This window comes from Rutidosis leptorrhynchoides, chromosome 4 (assembly GCF_046630445.1).
Source record: "Rutidosis leptorrhynchoides isolate AG116_Rl617_1_P2 chromosome 4, CSIRO_AGI_Rlap_v1, whole genome shotgun sequence".
Lineage (NCBI taxonomy): Eukaryota > Viridiplantae > Streptophyta > Magnoliopsida > Asterales > Asteraceae > Rutidosis > Rutidosis leptorrhynchoides.
Genome location: NC_092336.1, coordinates 154,781,631 through 154,805,486, shown reverse-complemented (window position 1 = coordinate 154,805,486; position 23,856 = coordinate 154,781,631). Strand labels below are relative to the sequence as shown.

General features: G+C 33.2%; 2 protein-coding genes across 8 annotated transcripts; both read left to right on the top strand.

Moving 5' to 3' along the window:
• On the top strand, positions 1-13,190 carry LOC139903994 (potassium transporter 2-like). Of its 6 annotated transcripts, none has more exons than XM_071885929.1 (11): positions 1-111; positions 1,932-2,106; positions 2,274-2,505; positions 7,782-8,027; positions 8,113-8,166; positions 8,860-9,120; positions 9,766-9,818; positions 10,330-10,447; positions 10,557-10,811; positions 11,444-12,082; positions 12,655-13,190. In XM_071885929.1, the coding sequence occupies exons 2-11, from the start codon at positions 2,059-2,061 to the stop codon at positions 13,077-13,079; spliced, it is 2,331 nt and encodes a 776-aa protein (XP_071742030.1). In that variant the 5' UTR covers positions 1-111; positions 1,932-2,058; the 3' UTR covers positions 13,080-13,190. The 6 variants fall into 6 exon arrangements, with proteins under 6 accessions (XP_071742030.1, XP_071742025.1, XP_071742027.1 ...); XM_071885924.1 differs by having other exon boundaries at positions 2,271-2,505; XM_071885926.1 differs by having other exon boundaries at positions 24-111; positions 2,042-2,106; positions 2,271-2,505.
• A 6,516-nt stretch (positions 13,191-19,706) lies between these two features.
• On the top strand, positions 19,707-23,441 carry LOC139843983 (UBP1-associated protein 2A-like). Of its 2 annotated transcripts, none has more exons than XM_071834173.1 (6): positions 19,707-19,859; positions 20,662-20,782; positions 20,964-21,107; positions 21,859-22,052; positions 22,211-22,286; positions 22,989-23,441. In XM_071834173.1, exons 1-6 carry the CDS (start codon positions 19,708-19,710, stop codon positions 23,283-23,285), a joined length of 984 nt encoding a protein of 327 aa, XP_071690274.1. In that variant the 5' UTR covers position 19,707; the 3' UTR covers positions 23,286-23,441. The 2 variants fall into 2 exon arrangements, with proteins under 2 accessions (XP_071690274.1, XP_071690275.1); XM_071834174.1 differs by lacking the exon at positions 22,989-23,441 and adding an exon at positions 22,796-22,934.
• The last annotated feature ends 415 nt before the right edge of the window (positions 23,442-23,856 follow it).

Below are 23,856 nucleotides of genomic sequence, written 5' to 3'. Positions count from 1 at the left end.
AATGACTTTTATTTCTTCTTTGTTTTAAATCAACAACACATACGATATGTATTGAGTTCGGCTACAGAGAGGAAAAAAGAGGCAACGGATTTCCTTTCGTGTTTATTTTTTGTAAGTTTTTTTTTAACGGCCAATATATATTAAAATAAATACTACCTATTGAGCAGCTAGAGTAGCCTACAACAAATTTACGACTTTTATGTGCCAAGTGTTCCAATTTATATATATATATATATATATATATATATATATATATATATATATATATATATATATATATATATATATATATATATATATATATATATATATATATATATATATATATATATATATATATATATATATATATATATATAAAAATATATTTAGACATTAACCAACTAAAGAAAAATAAACAAATACACTCAAAACATTTTTTTCTTCAAAACTCGGGGTTGAACAAGACGTCATTCCTGTATCTCCATAAATACCAGACGGTCGAAGCAACAATGACACTTAGCTTCTCTTTAACCTCCTTAACAGCGCGCCATCCTTCAAGCCAAAGAAACCAATCATTCCAATCTGCAAACAACGGCATGTCTATGTCGATCCATTTGATAACTCTTCGCCACACGTCATTTGCCATCGGACAATCAAACAAAACGTGTTGCAAGTATTCGACCCCATAATTACATGACACACAACCAGTCCGCTCTAGCTCCAACCTTCTATGTGATAAATTAAGATGCGTAGGCAATCTATCTCGAGCCACTCTCCAGATGAAAATATTAATCTTTCTTGGAAGTAACTTCACCCACCATGTTTTTAAGAGACGTTGTTGGTAAGGTCAGTTCGTCGATGCACCATCTTGTATTACACACTGAATAGCTCCGTAGCCAGCTAAAGGCCATTGCCACCTGTCATCTAAATCACAAAACATAAGAGGACCGATATATTCTGTTAAACGTTGGAGGGCTTCAAGATTTCTTAACTTAATATCATCTCGATTTCATGACCAAGACCATGAACCCGCCACGAATCTCTCGGCTAGCATCCATGCGTTATTCGTGTCTATATGAAATAACCTTCCAAACCTCTCATTCAATTATAATTGTCAGTCCAAAAAACGTATTTGATGACCATTCCCAGATTTTACCTTATATGATTAATCAAATACTTAAAAGCTTGAAGGCTTAAATATAAATTTATGAATTTGGGTTAATTATCTATAATTATCTAGTAGACTTTATTATAATTATATCATTTGAAACCATGCATTTACGGTTCACACTGTTTTTTTATTACCTAAATGACATTTTCATCTTTTTACACCAGATTTTAAAGCGTATTTTCGTCTTTTTAGTATTTTAATTACTACATGAGTTCAACAAATATTTATCAAGACAAATTCAATTAATTTAAGTTCAATTCCTTTGAATTCACAATACTTAGAATAATTATATCAAATATATAATATTAATCAACATGTAAGTGTATATGTATGTGACTCTCAATGCTCACATGATCTTATGATCATATAGTTATGTGGTGTGTATTGCTCATAAATCCTAAACTATTCACATAAAAAGCATAAGGACTAGAATAGCAATTTGCTATAAACTACAAGGACTATTTCAGTAAACATGTTGGTGTTTATATGACGATATAATTGGTGTAATCTTTATGTAGGAGTAATCACTCGATGCCGGAATGCCGGATCCATATAAATTTTATAAAGTATTTAATAATTTAATAAATGGAATATAAGGAGGAAGGGAGGAGGAAACACCCAATGCCGAATCCAAATATATTTTTAAAATATTTATTTTAATATTAGAATATAAGTATATATTATATTTTATATGTTGATGATGATGCTGATGAATGATGATATGATGATGATGCTGATGATAACTGGTGCCATCTAAATTGAATATAAGTATAAACAGATTCTTGACAGTAGGAGGAGATGTTGGAGAAATTGTCAGTTTAAAATACCCCATGAGTTTCAGCATTTTTCAATATTCAATTTAAAACCTTTATCACACTTGTATTAAAGGAAATTAATATTGGATTATGAGAAGCATGGATCTTGAAGACAAAAAACTTTCCGGAAATGCTAAGGTTAGCTCACCAAATTTTTTTAATTGTTGAATGTTTTTTTGAAACAATTGGTTTTTGGTTCATTTCTTGCAACTGTCTTAATAATGTTCAAAGTTGATTTTCATGGTTTTTGAGTATATAATATAATAACTAATTAATATATATGTGTTTTTTAATCGATTCAGAAGGATACTTGGAGAACAAAATTGGTGTTAGCTTATCAGAGTCTTGGTGTAGTTTATGGTGACCTCAGCATTTCACCTATTTATGTGTACAAAAGCACATTTGCAGATGATATTCATCATTCAGAAACAAATGAAGAGATATTTGGTGTGCTGTCATTTGTTTTCTGGACTTTAACTCTCGTACCTTTGTTCAAATACGTCTTCATTGTTCTTCGAGCTGATGACAACGGTGAAGGTACACAACTTTAGTTTATTAAAGATAACATAACAATGTGCTATATCTTTATGCTTTATTATGTATGATTTATTAATTTTAATTCTATCTTTAATGTATTGTGTAAAAAGTTAAACTGACTATAGTCAAGGTCATAAAAGGTTCGAGATGGAGACGAGTCGGTCAGCAACGAATTCATAATCAAAATTCAATGGGATCCCGAACGAACTAATGGGTGTTCCCATGAGTTTCTCCATTATTTCTAACTATTTTTGTGCTTTATTAAAAGGAGTAATATCCTATCTTCATTTCCTTAAAATGTAAATAGAAACCACATTAGATGGCATTGCCATACAATGCACGTGATTTTTTTCCAAATCACGATAACTTTATTAATCAAAGACACTTTCAAAGAATGACTTGTTTATATTTTCGTATAGAGTAAGAATTGTATACATCTCACCTCCTACATACACCACTCATGTAGTATTGGATTTTGTTTTGTTGTTGTACTTTCAAAAGAGAAAAAGCCTCTCAAAACCGGGAAGAACAAAGGAAAACACTGAAACCAACACGCAAACCACATCTAAAAGCAAGTCTCGACTAAACAAAAAACTAAACCACAACTAACAAGCAAGAACAATCTAAGACATTACAAGCACAATAAGTTTATTTTGGCACTTAATAAGTTTCATAACTTATATTGATAATCAATTGATGCTTCAATTATTAATCAAAATTGTTACCACGTTATTTAGGCTTAATATTCATTAATGATTATTTTGGCACTTAATAAGTTTCATAACTTATATTGATAATCAGTAAAATAATAATTAAAGATTGATTGTTATTTCTATGAGCATAGCAAAACTAATTATCACATAAGTTAAATCATTAAGACTTAATCATGGTTCACTTGTGATGAGGTAAACCTATCAACTAAGTGGGCATACAAAGTTAATATCTTAATTTTATAGAGTTCGTATAATTGCATAATAAATATCATCTAAGTTTTATGATGAGAAATTGAGAACTGAGATAACATTCAATCAAACTGGCAAATATAAAAGCTAATAAACCTAATTAGATTCGACATTAGTGATGTTCTAATATTTACTCTTAATCAGATTCTCATGCAATTTGACATAAAAACTCACGAAAACAAAGGTTCTTTCAATCAAGCCTAATAATTTACTTACTATATAAGTGTAATTAATATGCATCCATAAATTAATACTATTAACTCTTGACTAGATTTTATGTAATTTAAACACTTTTTCAGATATATTAATCTTGAAAGTTGGATAAATCAAGTAAACGAAAACTTAGATTTAATGATGTGTTAACCCTAGATTCTAATTCACTTATTCATTAAGCATGACACTAAAGTTTTAAATCATAGCAGCAAATAAACAGAATAATATTATTACAGAAACCAGATCTCAAAAGTTCTGGTTAAGACCAGAAACTGCCGAAATTATCATCCAGAGCCGCTTAACCAGAAACTGCCGAAATTATCATCCAGAGCCGTCGGCTGTAGCTGTCAGAGCCGGCGGTTTTAACAGTTTAACCACATAATTCATCTTTTCGTCCAGTTAACCACCATGTACGTTTAGTTCATGGTTGGAGACGAATACAGAAGCATGCAATTAAATAATAAACATTATTAAAAAGATAACAATAAATTAAATGAAATAGTACCTTAAAAGCAAGAATGAAATAACTTGAAAATAATCTTGAATCCAAAAGCAAATTACAAAATACCTTCAAAACTAACTTAAAGCACTAACTTAAGACGTAATTTTGAGGTAAAGAATATAAAATAAATGTACATAAACAAATCGGTAGATTCGACCTCTATTTATAATCTTGCAAAACAGACACCATTGTCGTCGGTTGTAATGGTTATAGCTCGCGGCTATAACCTTTTCGAATATTTTTGATTTGCAGTTACTTGATCACCAGGTTTCTTGAGCTGCAAGTATTTCCTTAGTTAACTCCAGAGCCAGCGGCTTTGATGAAATACCCGGTGACTATCTTCAGTTTGTGTTTTAGCCAGATTTTGTTTCCTTAATTATCTTTGACTTGAGCTTTACGTACAAGCAAGCAATCTTCATAACCGGCGGCCATATGTACTTTAGCCGGCAGCTTCTTCAAATTTACGTGTTTTCAAGTTCTTTCATTTTCTGGCATTTTTCTAGAACTTTCTGGAATTTATTATCATAACCGGCGACAACACTGACCATAGCCGGAGGCTTTATACCATTTTCTGCATTTTCCCTGTTTTTGTCATGTTTATCACATTTACTAAACCAAAGCGTCAAAATACCTTTTTACAAGAAATATTAACAATAACTCAATAAGATAAGAAATTTAAATAAAATGGTGATTAAATACCAAGATAACGCCATGAAATGCTTATGAAAATATGTATAATTTAGACGTTATCAATATCCAAACAATTTTTATTATTGCTTGTTTTCTTCTTTAAATTAAATGAACTATTTGAATAATTCAACCCTAAGTCCTTATCTTAACCACCACCTTCGAATAAAGATACCAAAACAACAAATAAACAACACCCTAAAGATCAATAATCACATACAAAAAACACAATTAGAATCAAGTAGAAAAAACTGGCCCGCGCGATGCGGCGGGGGTTTTCGGGTTGTATATTCATTATTAACGTAGCGTAAAAAAGGGGGACGGGACCGTCGATATCATATAATTAGGTTGAGTTGTATATTATATGTGTATGTATATGTATGAAAGATATGGCGAAATATTTATTGTTTTTCAAAAAACATCCATTTCGTGTAATGTTAGTTCCGTTGTGATCATAGAATTATTTCGAGTTAAATGGTGGTGTCGGAGAAATTTAACTCGCGGTGAGTTTATTATATGTGTATGTATATTTGTGAAATATAGCCCGAAATATTTATCGTTTGTCAAAAAGTATCCGTTTCGCGTATAATTACTTCCGATGTGTTCGTAAAATTATTTCGAGTTGAATGGGTGTCGGAAAAATTTAACTCGCGGCGAGCGCAAAGATATGCCCCGTTAAAATTTTGGGTGGAGTTTGTTTAAGTTTTTTAATTAAAAAAGTGATTTTATGATTTACCCCCTATTTTAGGGGTTAAGTTGTATCATGGACAAAAGTTTTGGAGGTGATTTTTTTTTTTTTTTTCTGTCGTTTGGAAAGAGATAGGGGAGTCAAAATGACCAATTTTCACACCTCTTTAGTATATAGAAATAAAAAATAATAATAATAAAATAATAATAATAATAATAATAATAATAATAATAATAATAATAATAAAATAATAATAATAATATTTAGGAAACACAAACATTATATACAATCAACACAATAAACATAACCTATGGTAATATATGATTATCCAAATATCACTATTTGGTTGTAACAACTATTATTCACCATGATCAACAAATTAGCGAACGCAAATCCAAACACTTATAAGTTTAGAGCCATATTATCAAACACTTTATGGGCATAACCCAAAGCCAAAACAATAACAATTGTAACCTGTAAATTGCAAGAAATGGGATATCTTAATCTCTCAGCCTTATTTATCGTTGCAAACAGCAATAATCGTTAATCCATCACAACGCATTGTTATACAAAATCTACCAAAATTTGTATCCTCGTGTTCGAAATTCGCTACGGATTTATTGGCGGTAGTGGTGTTGCCTAATACGGCCGGAATACTCCGTAATCGACCTTCAAAAGGTCTTGGGGGTGTTTAAGTTTTGAATAGAGAGACGGAGGTGGGAAAGTGAGATGAAGTGTTCACATATACATCAAAAGAAGAAAAAAAACAGTTCGGGTCAGATCTATGATTCGATTTAAACAGTAACTATCGCCCGATTGAGCCAATCACTTTGCTTTTGACTTACAATGATTAGGAAACACAAAAATGTATATACCAATCAACACAAGAAACATAACTCATAGTAATATATGATTATCCAAACATCAATAATTGGTTAAAACAACTATTATTCACCATGATCAACAAATTAGTAAACGCAATTCCAAACACTTATTTACACCTAAAAGTTTAGAGATATTTTATCAAACACTTTATAGGCATAACCCAAAGCCAAAACGATAACAATTGAAACCTGTAAATTGCAAGAAAAGAAAACCCTAACCTTCACCCTTATCTATCGTTGCAGACAACAACAATCGTTCACCCATCACAATGCGTTGCTATGCAAGATCTAACAAAATTTGTATCGTTGTGTTCGGAAATTTGTACAGATTTATTGGTGGTGGCACATTTGCCTAATACGGTCGGAATAACCCGTAATCGACCTATCTTGGGGTGTTTAAGTTTTGAAGAGAGAGACAGAGGTTGGAAAGTGAGATGAAATGTTTGCAAATACATCAAAAGAAGGGGGGAAAAAACGGGTCGAGTCAGATCTATGATCCGATTTAAACAGTAATTATCGCCTAATTGGGCAAATCACATTTGTTTTTTACTTACGCTAATTAGAGATATAATACGGCTCTAGTTAATGAGTCGACGGCAAGCGCCGATTTATTGGCAACTTGACTGACTCTTAGAGCCTAAAGTAAATTTCAGGAAGGATTTAAAACTCATGAAAATTTGATTTTACCATTTCATGGCGTCTCAATTTTATTTTTAATTTAATTTTATTTTTTTTTTAAAAAATCCTACTTATTGGCTGGAAGTTTACTCCGAAGCAATCTCTCTATCGTCGAATAGAGAGAGGGATGACTTTCTCTACTTTTGAGAGTGTTTTCACTCTGGATGGAGAAATGACTTGTCTTTAATCTCGGATAGGGGAAGGTTTGTCTACATCTCACCTCCCCCATACACCACTTTTGTGGTATTGTGTTTTGTTGTTGTTGTTGTTGTTGTTGTTAATTAGAGATATATAAAATGGACACAATGCACATGATGGTGTTAACTTAAACAAAATGTTGTCGATTACCTGTTGAACCAATAAAATTAATTAGTTATAGGAATTATCACTAACTTCCTTCTCTGCCACGTATGCGCCAAGTATCGCCAGGTAAGTTTGACAAAAATTATCAGGTCAAAACTTTATGTTTGTTGATAATGACACATAAACATAAACAATAAGTTTATATCTTATACCAGTGTTTTCTCGGGTATATATAATGTATATGTGAACAGAATTAAAAGTATGTGATCGATTTATAGATTTAAACTTTTTTTAATGTAGAGTTTTTAGTAATTGAAGTTGAATACCATTATTTTATAAAAGAATCGATGAATCTATAGGTGGAACTTTTGCCCTCTATTCTTCTATATGCCGGCATGCGAAAGTAAGTCTTGTACCAAACCGACAAATTGCTGATGAATCACTCTCAACATATAAACTCAAGCAACCCCCAGAAGGTGAAAATAGCTCAAAAGTGAAAATGTTGCTTGAAAAGCACAAAACATTGCATACAGCTTTACTAATCTTGGTTCTTCTTGGCACTTGTATGGTAATTGGAGATGGACTCCTTACTCCAACCATATCTGGTAAACATACAATCTTATTTAGTTTCATATATCATCCCTTGTTTACTTTTCACATTTTAACTTGATATGTTTTTTACATTTGCAGTTTTTACTGCGGTTTCTGGGCTTGAGTTATCAATGTCTAAAGAACACCATGAATGTAAGTTCACCAGTTATTAGTTATTAGCTATTTGTAATCCATATTTTTTTAGTATGTATTTTTTTTTTTTTTTTTTTTTTTTTTTGTTAAATAATCAAGGTTGAATAAGACGCGGGACTGGGTCGAGATGGTCGGAACGTAACCTTGAAGCGTCGTAACGGTCAAGACATGGGGTCAAGACGAATGTTGACTAACATTGAATTTTTATATATATTCAAGACATAAACATTTCAAACAACAATATTTCAAACATGTTCAACACTTTAAACATTGATATATGCCTTTAATTTGAAATATTTAATATTTATGTATGAAATATATATAAAAGTCAACTTTGGTCAACATCCGACTCAAAGGTTTTTTTCTGTTGTTGACCATTTTTTATTGTTGTTGACCGTTGTTTAATCGTTGACCGTTTTATTACCCGTTTTTTGATCCGTTGTGACGGTACACTTTGCAACGGTACTCTAGTTAATCCGTTGTGACGACCGTTGCGACCGTTTAATTTAACACTGTAATAAATAATAATATGACGCGTTATATGTTTGACATAGACTCACAGTTTAACTTTGACTATGAGGCTATTTGGGTTTTGAAGCCGATTACTTTTTTTATATGTCAAAAAGTCAACTCTTTTTACAATTTACTAAATTGTATGAGTGAGTATTTTACGTTTTTTTTTTTCACTCGCAGATGCTGTGATACCGATTACCTGCTTCATATTAGTGTGCCTATTTGCTCTCCAACATTATGGCACACATCGGTTGGGTCCTGTTTTTGCTCCAATAGTTCTATTGTGGTTGTTATGCATAAGTGGACTTGGATTATACAATATATTTCGTTGGGACCCACATGTTTACAAAGCTCTTTCGCCCTATTATATGTATAAATTTTTGAAGAAGACGAAAAAAAGAGGGTGGATGTCTTTGGGTGGCATTTTGCTGTGTATCACAGGTAAGATATTCAAATGTTACTACATTTTGACTTCCGAATAAAAATTGTTTATTTGATAACATTTGTAATTTTTCTTTTCATTGGGTAAAACAGAGAGGTAAGCAAAACTTAAGCCGCAATTTGCGGCTTATAACCCTTGGTAATGGTTGGTTTTTATAGCCCGTTACTAGCTTCTTGTTAGTGAGTCTTTTTAATGAATTTCGATGTTTAAAAAAACTTATGTACTGTTTGACTTTTAGGGTCAAACAAATTTAAGATTTATGGTGTAACTGAAATATTTGTAATGTCAATATTGGAAAGTCTTTTTATATATTGCATAATAGGACCCCAACAAATAATGTGTCATATTAAACAACTTTTTAGGACCAAGATTATAAGCGTATCTAATAATATGACCCAAAAATCATGTGTCCTATTCTATACCTTTTTAGGACCCCACTTTATAAGCGTAACGCGTTTTAGGACACCACTACTTATGCATATATCTAATGGGACCCCAGAATTGCCCCGTCCCAATTTATGGTTTCTTAGGACGCTTTTTCAGCTGGGTCCCAGACAAGAGGTCCTATAAAGTCAGTTTTCTTGTAGTGTATTGATATTTAAATGCTATGTTATGAAAGTGGATCAACTTAATTGTACTTGCAGGATCAGAAGCAATGTTTGCTGATCTTGGTCATTTCACATATTCTGCAATTCAGGTACATTTTGCGTAAATGTGCAATCAAAATCGTTTTTATTTTCACTTATGAATTCATTCACGCTTTTCTCATTTGGTATTACTGAATTTTTGACCGCTTACTTAGGAATAGGTCAATTTGAATTATGTTTTTTTATATTTAACAAGTCAAATTTCTTTTATCATAAAATCTACATAAAAAAGGGAGCGAAAAACCTTGAGTTACTGAAAGTCTACTTTTTACAATGTGTACAACTTTTATTGAACTTTTAAACCTTTGGATAATTATCGTAGTATAGCTTCCAAAGTTGTAAGAATTGTTAATCAGGGATTAATCAGCTGGGATAATGTAGGGATTAATCGGAGGATTAACTGATTAATCAGGTGTTGACAAACTCTGATTGACTTTGACCAAGTAAATCCAACTTTGACAGAATAAATTCGAATTTTACTGACAAATTATGACTTTTGACCACTTTTGACCAATTTTGACCCGTTGACCGGCATAGACTGACTAATTTGACTTTTTGCAGATTGCTTTCACCTTCCTTGTATATCCTGCACTAATACTTGCTTACATGGGACAAGCAGCTTACTTCTCAAAACATCACCAAATGACACACGCAATTAGTTATTATGTTTCCGTGCCAGGTATTTTTTTAACTTACATTGTTCAATATATTTTAGACTTCAAATCTTTGAATATTAAGTAGCGGTAAATAACAACACCAAGTTAATTATGATGTACACACATATGCAGAAATAGTAAGGTGGCCGGTGCTTGTTTTAGCTATTCTTGCGTCTGTTGTTGGGAGTCAATCAATCATAAGTGGAACATTCTCGATCATTAACCAGAGTCAATCCCTCGGTTGTTTTCCGAGAGTTAAGGTTGTTCATACATCTGACAACAAACATGGTCAGATTTACATCCCTGAGATTAACTGGATACTTATGATCTTATGCATTGCTGTCACCACTGGTTTCAGGGATACAAAACACATGGGAAATGCATCAGGTTACTAACTCAACTTTCTTCTTCTTAACTTATCTTATAGTTTACGCTCCATCTAATCAAAGAGATGAATTATTAATAGCCTACACCCGCGACTTCGCAAAATTAATGATAAATTTATAATTATAATAAGTATATAATAATGATACACACACTGTTAATCCACAAAACAAATTAATAATGATAAATTGATACATTTTATACATTTATAATGGAAAAAAAAATGATACATTTTCACATTTACTAGAAAAATAATTGATACACTTTTCACCTTTATACGAAACTTGTTGATACATTTTTCACATTTTTGAATTCTTAAATAATCTCGATACATGTTTCAACCATCATCAAATGAATAAAAGTTGATACACATTTATAAAATTAACAAAAAAAGGTCAATATATATAAGTAGACTTTTTACCCTTTGTAGAATAAGAGTCTTTTTACTTGAACCAATGGTTGAGATTGAAATAAACAAATCAATGGCTGATTTGAGGAGGGAAAATGACCACATCATCATTCAAATCGACCAATGGTTGAAATAATTAATGATGATATGATGATATAACTGACTTTCCTTTTATAGATTAGATGAAGATTGTGTATTGATATTATATTGTACGTTGATTTTACAGGATTGGCTGTTATGGCAGTAATGCTCGTTACTACTTGCCTGACGTCATTGGTGATTATTCTTTGTTGGCATAAACCTCCCATTCTGGCCCTTTGTTTCTTACTATTCTTCGGTTCGATAGAGTTACTCTATTTCTCGGCTTCTTTAGTCAAGTTTCGTGAAGGTGCATGGCTCCCGCTACTCTTGGCACTATTTCTCGTTACCATAATGTTCGTTTGGCACTACGCCACTACCAAAAAGTACGAATATGATCTTCAAAATAAGGTCTCTTTAGAATGGTTACTAGCTTTAGGTCCAAGTTTAGGCATGTCTAGGGTACCCGGGATCGGGCTCGTGTTTACGGATCTTACTTCTGGTATCCCAGCCAACTTCTCACGGTTCGTGACTAATCTTCCTGCGTTTCATCGTATTTTGGTGTTTGTGTGTGTGAAAGTTGTACCTGTTCCTTTTGTTCCTCCAAGTGAGAGGTACCTTATGGGCCGAGTGGGACCCGTGAATCTTAGGTCGTATAGGTGTATTGTACGATATGGGTATCGTGATGTTCACCAAGATGTGGATTCGTTTGAGTCTGAACTTGTGAACCGGATCGCTGACTTTATCCGTTATGACTGGTGCCACCCTGAACTATCTAGTGATCCAGGTAACCTTTTTATACAAGTAATGTTCATAAATTTGCATCCACCTTAATGGATGTCTACGTTGATATATTTTGATCTTGCCAAATTTGGTTACTGTATAAGTTATTTAATGAATGTTAGTGGAGTAATATAACTTTTTTAAAATGATGAACATTACTTTGCAAAAAAATTAAGTAAATATCAAGTTCTTAAGAATCAACATTCACAAGGTTTTTCATATCCTCAATTATCAGACTTGCATATGATTTACTTACAAAAAATGGAGTATCGTTATTTATTTAACGAAGTTCTAACTTAAAAGTAACGATACTCCCCTTTTTGATTATCATTTGATAAAACAATCTTTTAAACGTCTAAATAAACATATATTACCTAAAATATTAAAATTGAGTCAAAAAGATTACCTTCTAATGGAATTTGCCCATTAATATATAATAACTACTTACAAGGATAATTTTATGCGCCTTAACAACGGGTTGTCATTAGAAAAATACATATAAAATATATGTAAATTTTCAATAGCAGTGTAGGAACGTACATCTCACTTTCTCTTACATGGTCCCACCATTTGCAGGTAATGAAGATGACGATCGGCTTGCAGTAATAGGACACTCAGACTTAGCGACATCTCGTCCTTTTAAATCAGAAGAAAGTATACAACAAGTTAGTGTATCTGTTGGGTTTCCAACAATTGAAAATGACCCACAACTGAGAAAAAGGAGAGTAACATTTGCTATTGATGATGATCAAAATGATTCTGACGATCCAAAAGACGAGCAGATGAGAGAACTTCACGATTTATTAGATGCTCAAGAAAGCGGAACTGCATTCATACTTGGACACTCGCACGTGAAAGCAAAACAAGGATCGTCGGTTTTCAAGAGGCTTGCGATTGATTTAGCCTATAATTTTCTTAGGCGAAATTGTAGGGGACCAGATGTGGTGCTAAAGGTGCCCCCATCATCTTTGTTAGAAGTTGGCATGGTTTATGTTGTATAAAACTTATTACATAACTAGATTGCATTTGTTCATATTTAAAGAAGATCACAAGGGATTATCACTAAAAAGTCCATTTTTTTAACCTTATTTGCGTGAGAGCCCAAAAAATAAAAAAAAATTGTCAATTTGCCTTCGCAAGGAGCAAGGTGCATCTTGCTCCCTTGCGCCTTGCGTCCTTGCGACCTTGGTTTCACCTGGGAGCAAGGAGCAAGGCACCTTGCTCCTTGCTCCCAGGTGGAAGCAAGAACGTAAGGTGCCTCTTGCTCCCAGGTGGAAGCAAGGACGCAAGGTGCCTCTTGCTCCCTTGCTTCCACCTGGGAGCAAGGAGCAAGGCACCTTGCTCCCAGGTGGAAGCAAGGGAGCAAGAGGCACCTTGCGTCCTTGCTTCCACCTGGACGCAAGGTGCCTTGCTCCTTGCTCCCAAGTGCAATCAAGGTCGCAAGGCGCAAGGGAGCAAGAGGCACCTTGCTCCTTGCGAGGGCAAATTGGCAATTTTTTTATTTTTTGGGCTCTCATGCAAATAAGATCAAAAAAATGGGTTTTTTGGTGATAATCCCAGATCATAATGGTCTTAACTAGGTGCTATGAAGATATCTTAATGGCTTTAAATTCTTTATCCTTGTTCCTTGAAGAGGAACGTTATATTTGATTCTATTTGTTATTTCCTTTTTTTAAAGCTTCGTTATCGAGGTAGAAAAAATATTAGTTGGAATTCCCGGTTAATAAAACCGTTTTCATACTCCCTATGGCGCCCTACCATAATGTTTTATTAAATCAACCACGCAGGCTTGCTTGAGTGGCCACCGAGTTGCCCAATGAAGCACATCACCCGGGTTCAATTCCTGGCTATATCAAATTGTTCAAAAGGGAGTGTGACCAGAGGGTGCGCATAATGCGTGATTCACCCGGTACCAGGTCTCGCGCTCGGGGGACTTGATTACCCGAGATTTTACCTTCTATGTGGGGGAGCCAGTGTGCTCGTTCATATGAGGGTTTCCTCGTTTACCAAAAAAAAAATATTTTATAAAATTTGCATAATAAGAAAAATTACACTTGAAATGTTGATTGCTGAAGTTTTAAGGGATTATATATTGAGAGGTCTACTTTTTTGTGTTTTTAAGTCACATGTGTTTAGAACTAATTTTGTAGGTCACTCAAATTTTTCGTTTTATGTTTGTAGGCTACTCATTTTTAAAAATGACTTCGTAGGCCACTCAAATACATATTTTGTTATATATATACCAACTCCGCCAAAAAGGCCTTTCAAAATTATATAAAGAAACGCAAATACTCGTGTAACTGCAAACAACTAATTAATATAAATAATGCTAACCAAAAAAATACAAGTGTAAATGTGTTATTTTACATTTTTTCAATGAGTTTTTAGTAGAAATCTAGTATATATGGAACAATATACGAACTTTCGTGGCCTACAAAACTTTTTTCAAATATGAATGAACTACAAAGAAATAAATAAACTTTGGTGGTTATAAAATTATTTTTAAATATGAGTGACTTACAAATACATACCATTAAAAATGGATGGCATCCCCATGTATAATCCATAGTTTTAATTTTAAACAATTATCACTATTATATTGATATATTTTCTTATTATTAATGTTTTCCCAAAAGAAAAAAAAACTAGAACCTTTGGAGGAGCACTTCTTCAAAACAATGAATGCCTAAGCATACAAGCAAAAGGGAGAAATCTCGAGCTCAAATTAAACAAGACAAACTGAACTGAGAGCCCTAACAACCCAAAAAAACGAAACCAACAAGGCAACGTGGAACCATAACGAGAAAACTCAACAAACCACGATAAAAAAGATAGACCATATTCTAACTACCGCCAGAAGATTAAGAGTTATCTCTCGAACAATCCCTAACAACCGCATTCGAACCAAAACCAAACGACAACAAAAGGAAACAAAACCCAAGCAAAAGAAATCAAATGTCATCGATGTTGAATTTCTTAGATTCTGCCTCGTAGTCACCTTCTTATTCTTAATTTTTGGCTCGGCTTAATCATCTTTGCTTTTACCTTGTCCAGCTCAAAAAAATTCATTACGGAGTCGAAAACTTTTAGAGATGTGCCCGTGATCCGACACCGAAATGTATTATGTTACACGATCATCTCTAACTCTTTACCATTTTTATGCTCTTTAAATTCGGGTGTGTACAAGTAGGGATGGCAATGAACATCTAATCCGATGGATATCCATCTGATCTGGTCCACTTAAAAAGGATATGTATTATCTAAATGGATAAATATTATATATGAATATGGATGTCTATGGGATCGGATATAGATGACAATTTGTAATTCATGAATGAAACCGATTTCACCCGATTCGGAGTAATATATAAATATAAATATATATCAATATAATTACTTTTACTTTTGAATGTATATTTTTTTTCGAAAAGCTAGCTTGAATTAATAGGGCCAATAAGGGGGCCCAACCCATTACAATGAAAGCCCAATGGAGAGCTTAAAAACACAAGTAATCACAGACAGAACCCTATGGGGCATACACGAAAAGGAAAGAGCAAGAGTTGCTGAGATCGCAACAAATTTTAAGAGCAGGTACACTAAGTTGAACAGGACCAGGGGTCATAGATCCAATCTAGCCAATTCATCTTTCTTCCCTTGCAACGATTTGAAATCCACTCGAAGGATTTTAGTTGAATTTCCATTAGAGCCGTCGCCGAACTCCACGAGGAATTGCTAAATACTTTTTGATTCTGGATGCTCCGTATTAGATAACCACACGTCCACTCAACGACTTGCCAAATACTTGAACTTAACGGAGAGAGCACGCAATTACACTTTCCACGAAAGGCTTCACTTATGCTTAAATTCGTAACCGCGCCCAAACCCCACCACTTGAACACCTTTTCCCAAATATCCATCGAATGCCGGCACAAGATCATTATGTGGTCAATTGTTTCCACATCATCATCACAAAGAGGGCATCTTACCGAATCCAAGTCAATACCTCTTTTATCAAGTTCGGTACGAACCGGGATTCGACGTTTCAACACCCTCCAAATGAGAAGTTCGACTTTTACAGGCACCGGATAGTTTTTAAGAGTTTCTTGTTGCGAGTTGTTACCAATTAGAAGTTGATCATCAAGAAGGCGCGACAGTTTTTTTGTTGTAAACATCCCATTTGAAGCTAGATTCCAAGTCCAATCGTCTCGATCTCTATCCTGCTTAATGTACCTGTTAATAAGATCACGAAGCCGCTCCAGTTCTACCATGGTTCTGCCCGTCACTTCTCTGTTCCAATTCCAATTTTGAGTGTAATTTTGACCAATCCATTGAACTCTATCCCGGACTAGTACATTCGGTTCTGACTCCAAGTAGAAAAGCCGCTTGAATGATACTTTTAAGGGCACGTTTGTCACCCACGGATCTTCCCAAAATAGAGTGTTAGAACCATTGCCAATTACCCTTGAAATTGACGAAGCAAAGCCCACCTCCAACTTCTCTATATCATAACCTGCACGCAAAATATTTGACCAAACACCACTCCTTCCTTGCGGGCCAAAGTGAATTAGGTTCGGTTTTCACCCGCCAAAACCATTTCCCTAGAAGAGCGTGATTTTTACTCCGAAGAGACCCAATATTAAGTCCACCTTCACCATAAGGTAAAAGGGACTCATCCCATTTGACCCAAACTAATTTAGAACTCTCACCCGACCCGCCCCAAAAGAATTTACGTCAAATACTCTCTAAATTTTTTATTACACTCAACGGAGCACGAAAGAGTGAGAAATAGTATAGCGGTAAACTACTTAAGACCAATTTAACGAGCGTCAACCTTCCACCATAAGAAACCGTTTTAGCTTTCCAATCCGCGAGTCTCGAGTTAAATTTATCCACCACCGGTTTCCAATTTTCAACCTTATTCATGTTCCGAATGACTGGTAGACCAAGGTATGTAAACGGGAATTCACCGACCCTACAACCAACTCTACTAGCCAAGTATTCCACTTCATCCTTCGACACTCCTAGTCCGAAGATAAGACTCTTATGAATGTATATAATACTTCGTTAAATATATGCATTCTCCTTTCATTTTTTATTGCATTATATTTCAATATTTCATATCCTTAATGGCTGGATATTTCTTTTCATATTTAATTGATATTTCGATCAATGTACTAGTAGAGATAATTATATTCTTATATGTATGTTGTATACTTATTGTTATCATATCGTATATTCGTATATATATACAGTTACGATGCTAGTCAGTTAAGTGATTTCGAGCATGTAAATTATATACGTTTTAAACTTATTTTTAAGTAATTATATAATTTTATAACAAACTATAATTTTATTAAGTTGAAAAATAAAAATCTAACGATAAATTACTCAATGGATGTCCATTAACTCGATTTTTCATTATATAAATGGATATGAATGAATGAAGTAAAATTAAATGAATACATGGATATGAATGTGAATAGGGCGTAATCCGATATCCATTGTTATTCATATGTACAAGTTACAAGACCCGTATACGATAACCGGTGGTCCATTGTCTTCTGGGTTATAACCCGAAAACACAACCGAATCCAAACATAACATATTACTATTACTAATATAACTAATAGACAAAATTTGTCTCATTAGTTATGAATAGTACTATTTAATATTTTATTTATCACACACCCAATCCCTTAACTTTCATTAAAATACAAATCGAACCCCCCATTTTATAGTACTATTTAATATTTCATTTTTCACACACCCAACCCTAGGGCTGTTAACGAACCGAGCTTTTAACGAGCTACTCGAGTTCGAGCTCGTTTATTTCGAGTTCGAGCTTTACCGAGTTCGAACTCGAGTCGAATTCTAATTAAAAAAAGTGATCGATTAGTTTCACGAGCCGAGTATGAAAAAGTTAATATTCGACTCGACTCGCTCGAAAACTCGTTTAATAATCGAACGAGCTTATCGAGCTTATGTGGCTCGAATAGTTCGAAGTCTCGTTTATGTTTAAACACGAGTCGAGCCCGATCTAAACGAGCGAGTTACATTAAACAGGAAGAAAAATACAATATTGCATCATGAAAGAGGAATTGAACTCATGACCTGATGTATAAATTCCCCATGTAATTACCACTTAACTATAAGACGTTTTTGTTTTATTTTTCATATTTATTATACTTATATATATTCATTTATTTATTTACGTAGTTTATATTTTCACATGAAAACATTATAAAACTCATTTGTTTGTATATAAAGTTCGTAAAATAGCAGCTCTATAATATACTAAAAATTTAAATTCAAAAATCATCGATATACTAGATAGAAGATTACACGCATACACAAAAAGCCTTTCATGTTATTTGATATTACGTTTCACTCAGATATACATAAAAGAATAATTTATATAAATTTTTAAGTAATTTAAGTGATATTATTTAAAGAAATATCACTAATTATGAAAAAATATAAGAAGTAGAGAAGTTTCATCCCACGTTGGATGATGGAAGAAACTTACAAAGAGAGATTCAAGTATAATTAGAGTGGTTAAACAAACTTATCAACTTGGAGGATTGTAAATGTATACTCTAAAAATGTATACATTTATTCAATACGATGAATGATAACTAGCTTTCATCGTTAAGTTATTTTCTATACTAATAATTTGAGCTTCTTTTTAATTATGAAAAGATCTTTTTAAGATCAAAATGAGCTTAATTGAGCTCGATTTCGAGCTTAATCGAGCTTGAGTTCGAGCTTAATCGAGTTTGAGTTCGAGTTAACATACGAGCATCAAACTTCAAAATTTTGAACGAACATCGAGTTCGAATTCGAGCATAGACAAAATTATCGAGTTCGAACTCGAACAAAATATGAATTTTTTAATCGAGCTCGAGTCGAGTTCGAATCGAGTAATAGTTAAACGAGCCGAGCTCATTTTCTTCATGCTCGCTCGAGTTTGGTTCGTTAACAGCCCTACCCAACCCCCTAACTTTCATTAAAATACAAATTGAACCCCCCATTTTATACATATATTCTAAAATATTATTTATCTCATCACTAACACTAAAAATATTGAATAATAACACTCACCACGCTACTGCTGTGCTACTTCTTTTTTTTGTCTCAAACGATAAAAAAGCAGCTTTCATAAAAGGAACAACCCTTCAATGCTACCAAAAGATGTCGAAAAATATTCTTTTTTACAAAATAGATCAACTAACTTTTTTTTAAAAAAAACCGGAACGCTAAAAGAAACAACTTTCACAAAGGAACAACCCTTCAATGTTAGATGTCGAATTTTTTTTATTTTTTTTACAAAATAGATCAACATTTTTTTTTTTAACTCGTATTCAAAACGAAGCCTCCGACGCGAAGCGAGTACTAGGTTATATTTAATCGATATTACAGAAAGGGAGATGATATTTCCAACATTCATTTTACTTCTTCTACCTATAATGTCTAAATTACCCTTAATGAAAGACTTGCACAAATTATTTAAAACTTTTTTTTATAATTTATTGAGAGATATTTAGGGAACAAAACATAAAATTGTGATGGAAGAAGTAAAATAAATGTTGGAAAGAAACCCTTTTCGTTCATTTAGCAGCCACCAAAAAAATGGAGGATTTGAAAAAAAGGAAATTTGATGAGTCCAATAACAATAATAATGGCGAAATAACGGATAAATCTTCATCATCATCAGAAGAACAGTTGCGTTCTTTGTTAGACCCACTTGCCAAAACCCAGCTCGTTGATCTTTTATCAAAGTTGTATGTTTCGAATACCCAAGACCCACTTCTTAATTTTTATAATTGGTTTTGTTTAATTTGTTATAAATTTTTGCCTTTTTATCATCTGGATTCTTTAATTAGTTATCATTTTTTTCCCATTTCGTATCCTTAATTTGCTATAAAGCTTTAGTTTTTCATGTGGGTTTCTTTAATTTGTTATAAAGTTTAGTTGTTTTCATGTGGAGTTTGCTCAAAGTATCGAAACATGCCTCATTTGCTTTGGTTATTGTTGCATATTGAAATTTGGGGTTTTTCTTTCAAATTGATTAAGTAATATGGAGTTAGCTATTCTTTTTTTGAAGGCTTAATTAGCTTCTTCAGGGAAAAAGATTAATTTTTGGAGATAAGTGAATAATGAGTTTCACACAAAAGGCTAATTCACTTCACTAAAAATGTTTTTTTTTTCTTTCTTTTTTTTAGAGTAAGTTTTGTAATTAATGTGTTTTGAAAGTGCTTACAGGGAGTTGAAGAAACAAATTGGATAACTTAATTTTTTTTTAAACGCAAACTCACACACACAACACTAATTTTCCATGTATATATACAAAGTATCCACCCGAACCCACAACCTCTTGGTTGGATAGATCACCCGATATGCCAATGGCCCTTTGGTATTGTATGTTTATGTTGAAACCAATTGACATTATATTTGGTTATGCACATACATAATAACTACATATCTTGTCCAACAAAAAGATTTGTGCTTGCATAACGGGAGATGTTTTTTTTTTGTGACTAATTAAATGGTGTGTGAAATGATGATGTCATGTTTGAAATGAAGCGGGTCCCAATATTCTTTTATAGCCGAGGAAATTAAAAGTGTTGCAAGTGCTGATCCCGTCAACCAAAAGTTTTTTGTCCGTGGTTTGGCTTGGAATACGACCACCGAAACCTTGTGTGATGTGAGTGCATTATTGATGCTTGTTGTTGTGATTGTGTTGTATGTCTATTATTGTCCTACACGAGATGAATATATAAAATTTTAATGACTTTTTTTTATGTGTTACTCTAAGAGTTAGAATATCCTAATTCTTGCAATGGTTTTAAATGTTATTGATTGATAATAGTTATGATTACATTTAGGTCTTTTTTGAATATGGTGAAATTGAGGAAGGTGCGGTTATAACAGATAAAGCGAGTGGAAAATCGCGTGGGTATGGTTTTATCACTTATAAAGATATTGATTCAACTCGAAGAGCTCTAGAAACACCTAACAAACTGATCGATGTAAGTATATGTTGTGGGATTGTGTTTTGTAGATGTAGCAAAATGGACAAGTTGGGCGGGTTGTGTACAAAGTTGCAAAAATTGCTAATTGGGGATTATCGGTTGGGACATTGGAGGGACTAATCGGCCAAATCTGGGTTTAATTGTATGTTGACTAAGTTTGATTAAGTTGGACTTTGACTGATGTTCACTTATTAAATCCGATTTATCCCTAATTTATGTTTACTGAGGGTTGATCGATTTTTTTTCAATCGATTTTGATTAATCGCACCAGACCCCTCTTATAAACCAATTAATTGTCGATTAATCTCGATTTATGCAACACTAGTTGTGTAAAATGGGTAATCTTTTTATAATTTGGTTGACACGGGTTGGGCTTTGTTAACCACAACCACTTATATGATTGCAATAACAATCCAAACTGCTTGAATAAATCAATTTTGAAAGGTGTTCAGAGAAATTACATCGTAGGAAAACCCAAATGATCCATTCCTAATAAATGGGTCGAAATTGCCACCTCATTGAACTACCTACTATTCAGGAAGCCTTTGCAAATTATCAACAGCTTAGATTTTAATATTGGTTGCCATCTAATGAGATGCTATGATTTTCTTTATGTAATGCCACATTTGTATTACTTATAAGTATACAAATTTATTATAATTATTAAAAATTTATTCTACAATATTAACACTGATTTATGCTTTGTATTATTGATTTTTTTTCTTGATTTCTAACTTGTTTTTTTCAGGGCCGAATGGCTGTATGCACTCTAGCTTGTGAAGGCATAAGTAGCACGATTAGTAGTGATATTGCACAAAGGAAACTTTATATTGGCGGTTTGTCCCCTAATATAACAAGTGAAACGCTTCTTATTTTCTTTAAAAAACATGGTGAAATTGAAGAAGGTTTGGTTGCATATGATAAAGAGACAAATAAATCACGGTAAATACTCTTTAAATTATCACATCAAATATTGTGTTGAATGATAATAACATAAATATACTGTTTACTTCTCATGAACAAAGTTTAAAAAATGTTATTTTTTGTTTTGTTTTTCAAAATCTTACAAGTTTCTGTCTTTTGCATGTCTTTATCTTTAGTGGTTTCGGCTTCGTTACCTACAAGACTGTAGAGGCTGCAAAGAAGGCGATTGATGATCCTCAAAAGATATTTGGGGTAAGGGTTCATTTTGATTAATATTAATTAATATTATAAAAAGGTGACAATTCTGACCCATTTTAAATTTATAATATTTGATCTCCGATATGTCAAACAATTAAACATGGTTAGCGAAAACCGAACAGGTCAAATGTGTTATGTGTCTAAAACTCACCCTTTGATTATCACTATCTTTTTTATCATACTTGACTCCCTAGTTATCTCAAAGAAAAATAATTTGGACATAAATGGTTTGGGTCGACCCAACTCGGCCCATCTTGTTTCAACATGTATAGAAGTTACTCTATCTACCCAATTAAATATTTGACTCGTACCCAACATTTTCCATCTTAAATCTTATGTGTTCAAAAGTTTGCAAAAATGTTAATAATTGTCAACACGCCAAATTGCTTCACCAGAGACGGTATATTATTAGGTTCTAAACGTGGATTTTAACATACAAACTTAGGGGTGGTTTACTTTTTTTCTGAATTTACCTTTGTTTTCATTTGTCTCTGTTTGGGAAGGCGTGTCTGATTCTATATCTCCTAGAAACAGACCAAGATTCAGACCAAGATTCAGATTAAGTGACAAAGAAACAACAATTTTACTTACTGAATTAAAAGTTGTACAGAAACACAGAAACAGATCATTAAGTGAAAAGTAAACAGGTATGTTTCTTTTTACAATTAAAATATGAAATTGATTGTGTGAATGCAGGGTAGAAACATCATAGTAAAACTTGCTGATACACCGAAGAACAAAGCGGTTGCATTACCAGGAGGAATGGCTCCCGTACCGATTGCTGGATTTGCACAGTCAGCAAAGTCACACACAAACGTCGGCTACACGTTTCCCGGTGCCGTCCCTTTCGTTAACCAACCACCGCCGCCAAGCATTGCTCCTCCGTACGCAGTCCCACCGCAACTTTCATACACTCAATACACAACTGGAAAGGATAGTATTGGTTCTTCTGCTGCAAGATTAGGCACTTATCCTTACTACTACACGAGATAGTTAATGTGGGGCCGACATTGGGTGGGGCCTTGTTGGAATGTTGATTTATGTCGTGGGTTTAACTTACTGATTTGGTTCAGGCTATGTAATTTAAGTGTAGGTTACTAGATGTAGAAGGAAAATTGGTAAACAATTCTATTTTATTTAAGACTTAATTGCATGAATGTTTTACATATAATTGGGCAGTCAGTATCTATATGTAACTTTTTGCATTAAAGTCAACTGGAAGTCTGGAACCTACATCATTCTTACAACGGTTTGAAATATTTTTAAAAACACTTCAAAATATATTTCCTTTCATAAAACTAAATTAAATGATGTCAGTTGGTATTGACACGTAACTAACTTGTTAACTGTCTCAATTGTCAAGAAAAAAAAGAAAAAGAAAAAAAAAAAAAAAAAAAGGCAAAGGCCCAGCCTCAGAGGTTCAAATCCTGTTACCTTAGTAACCAGAATCGTTAAGTGAGTCAAGTATGACACTCACGTTATGAAGTTGATAGCTGATTGTAAATCAATCTTGTTAGCCAGTTATAAACCTTTTGTCACCAAAAAAAATATTGTCAACAAAGTA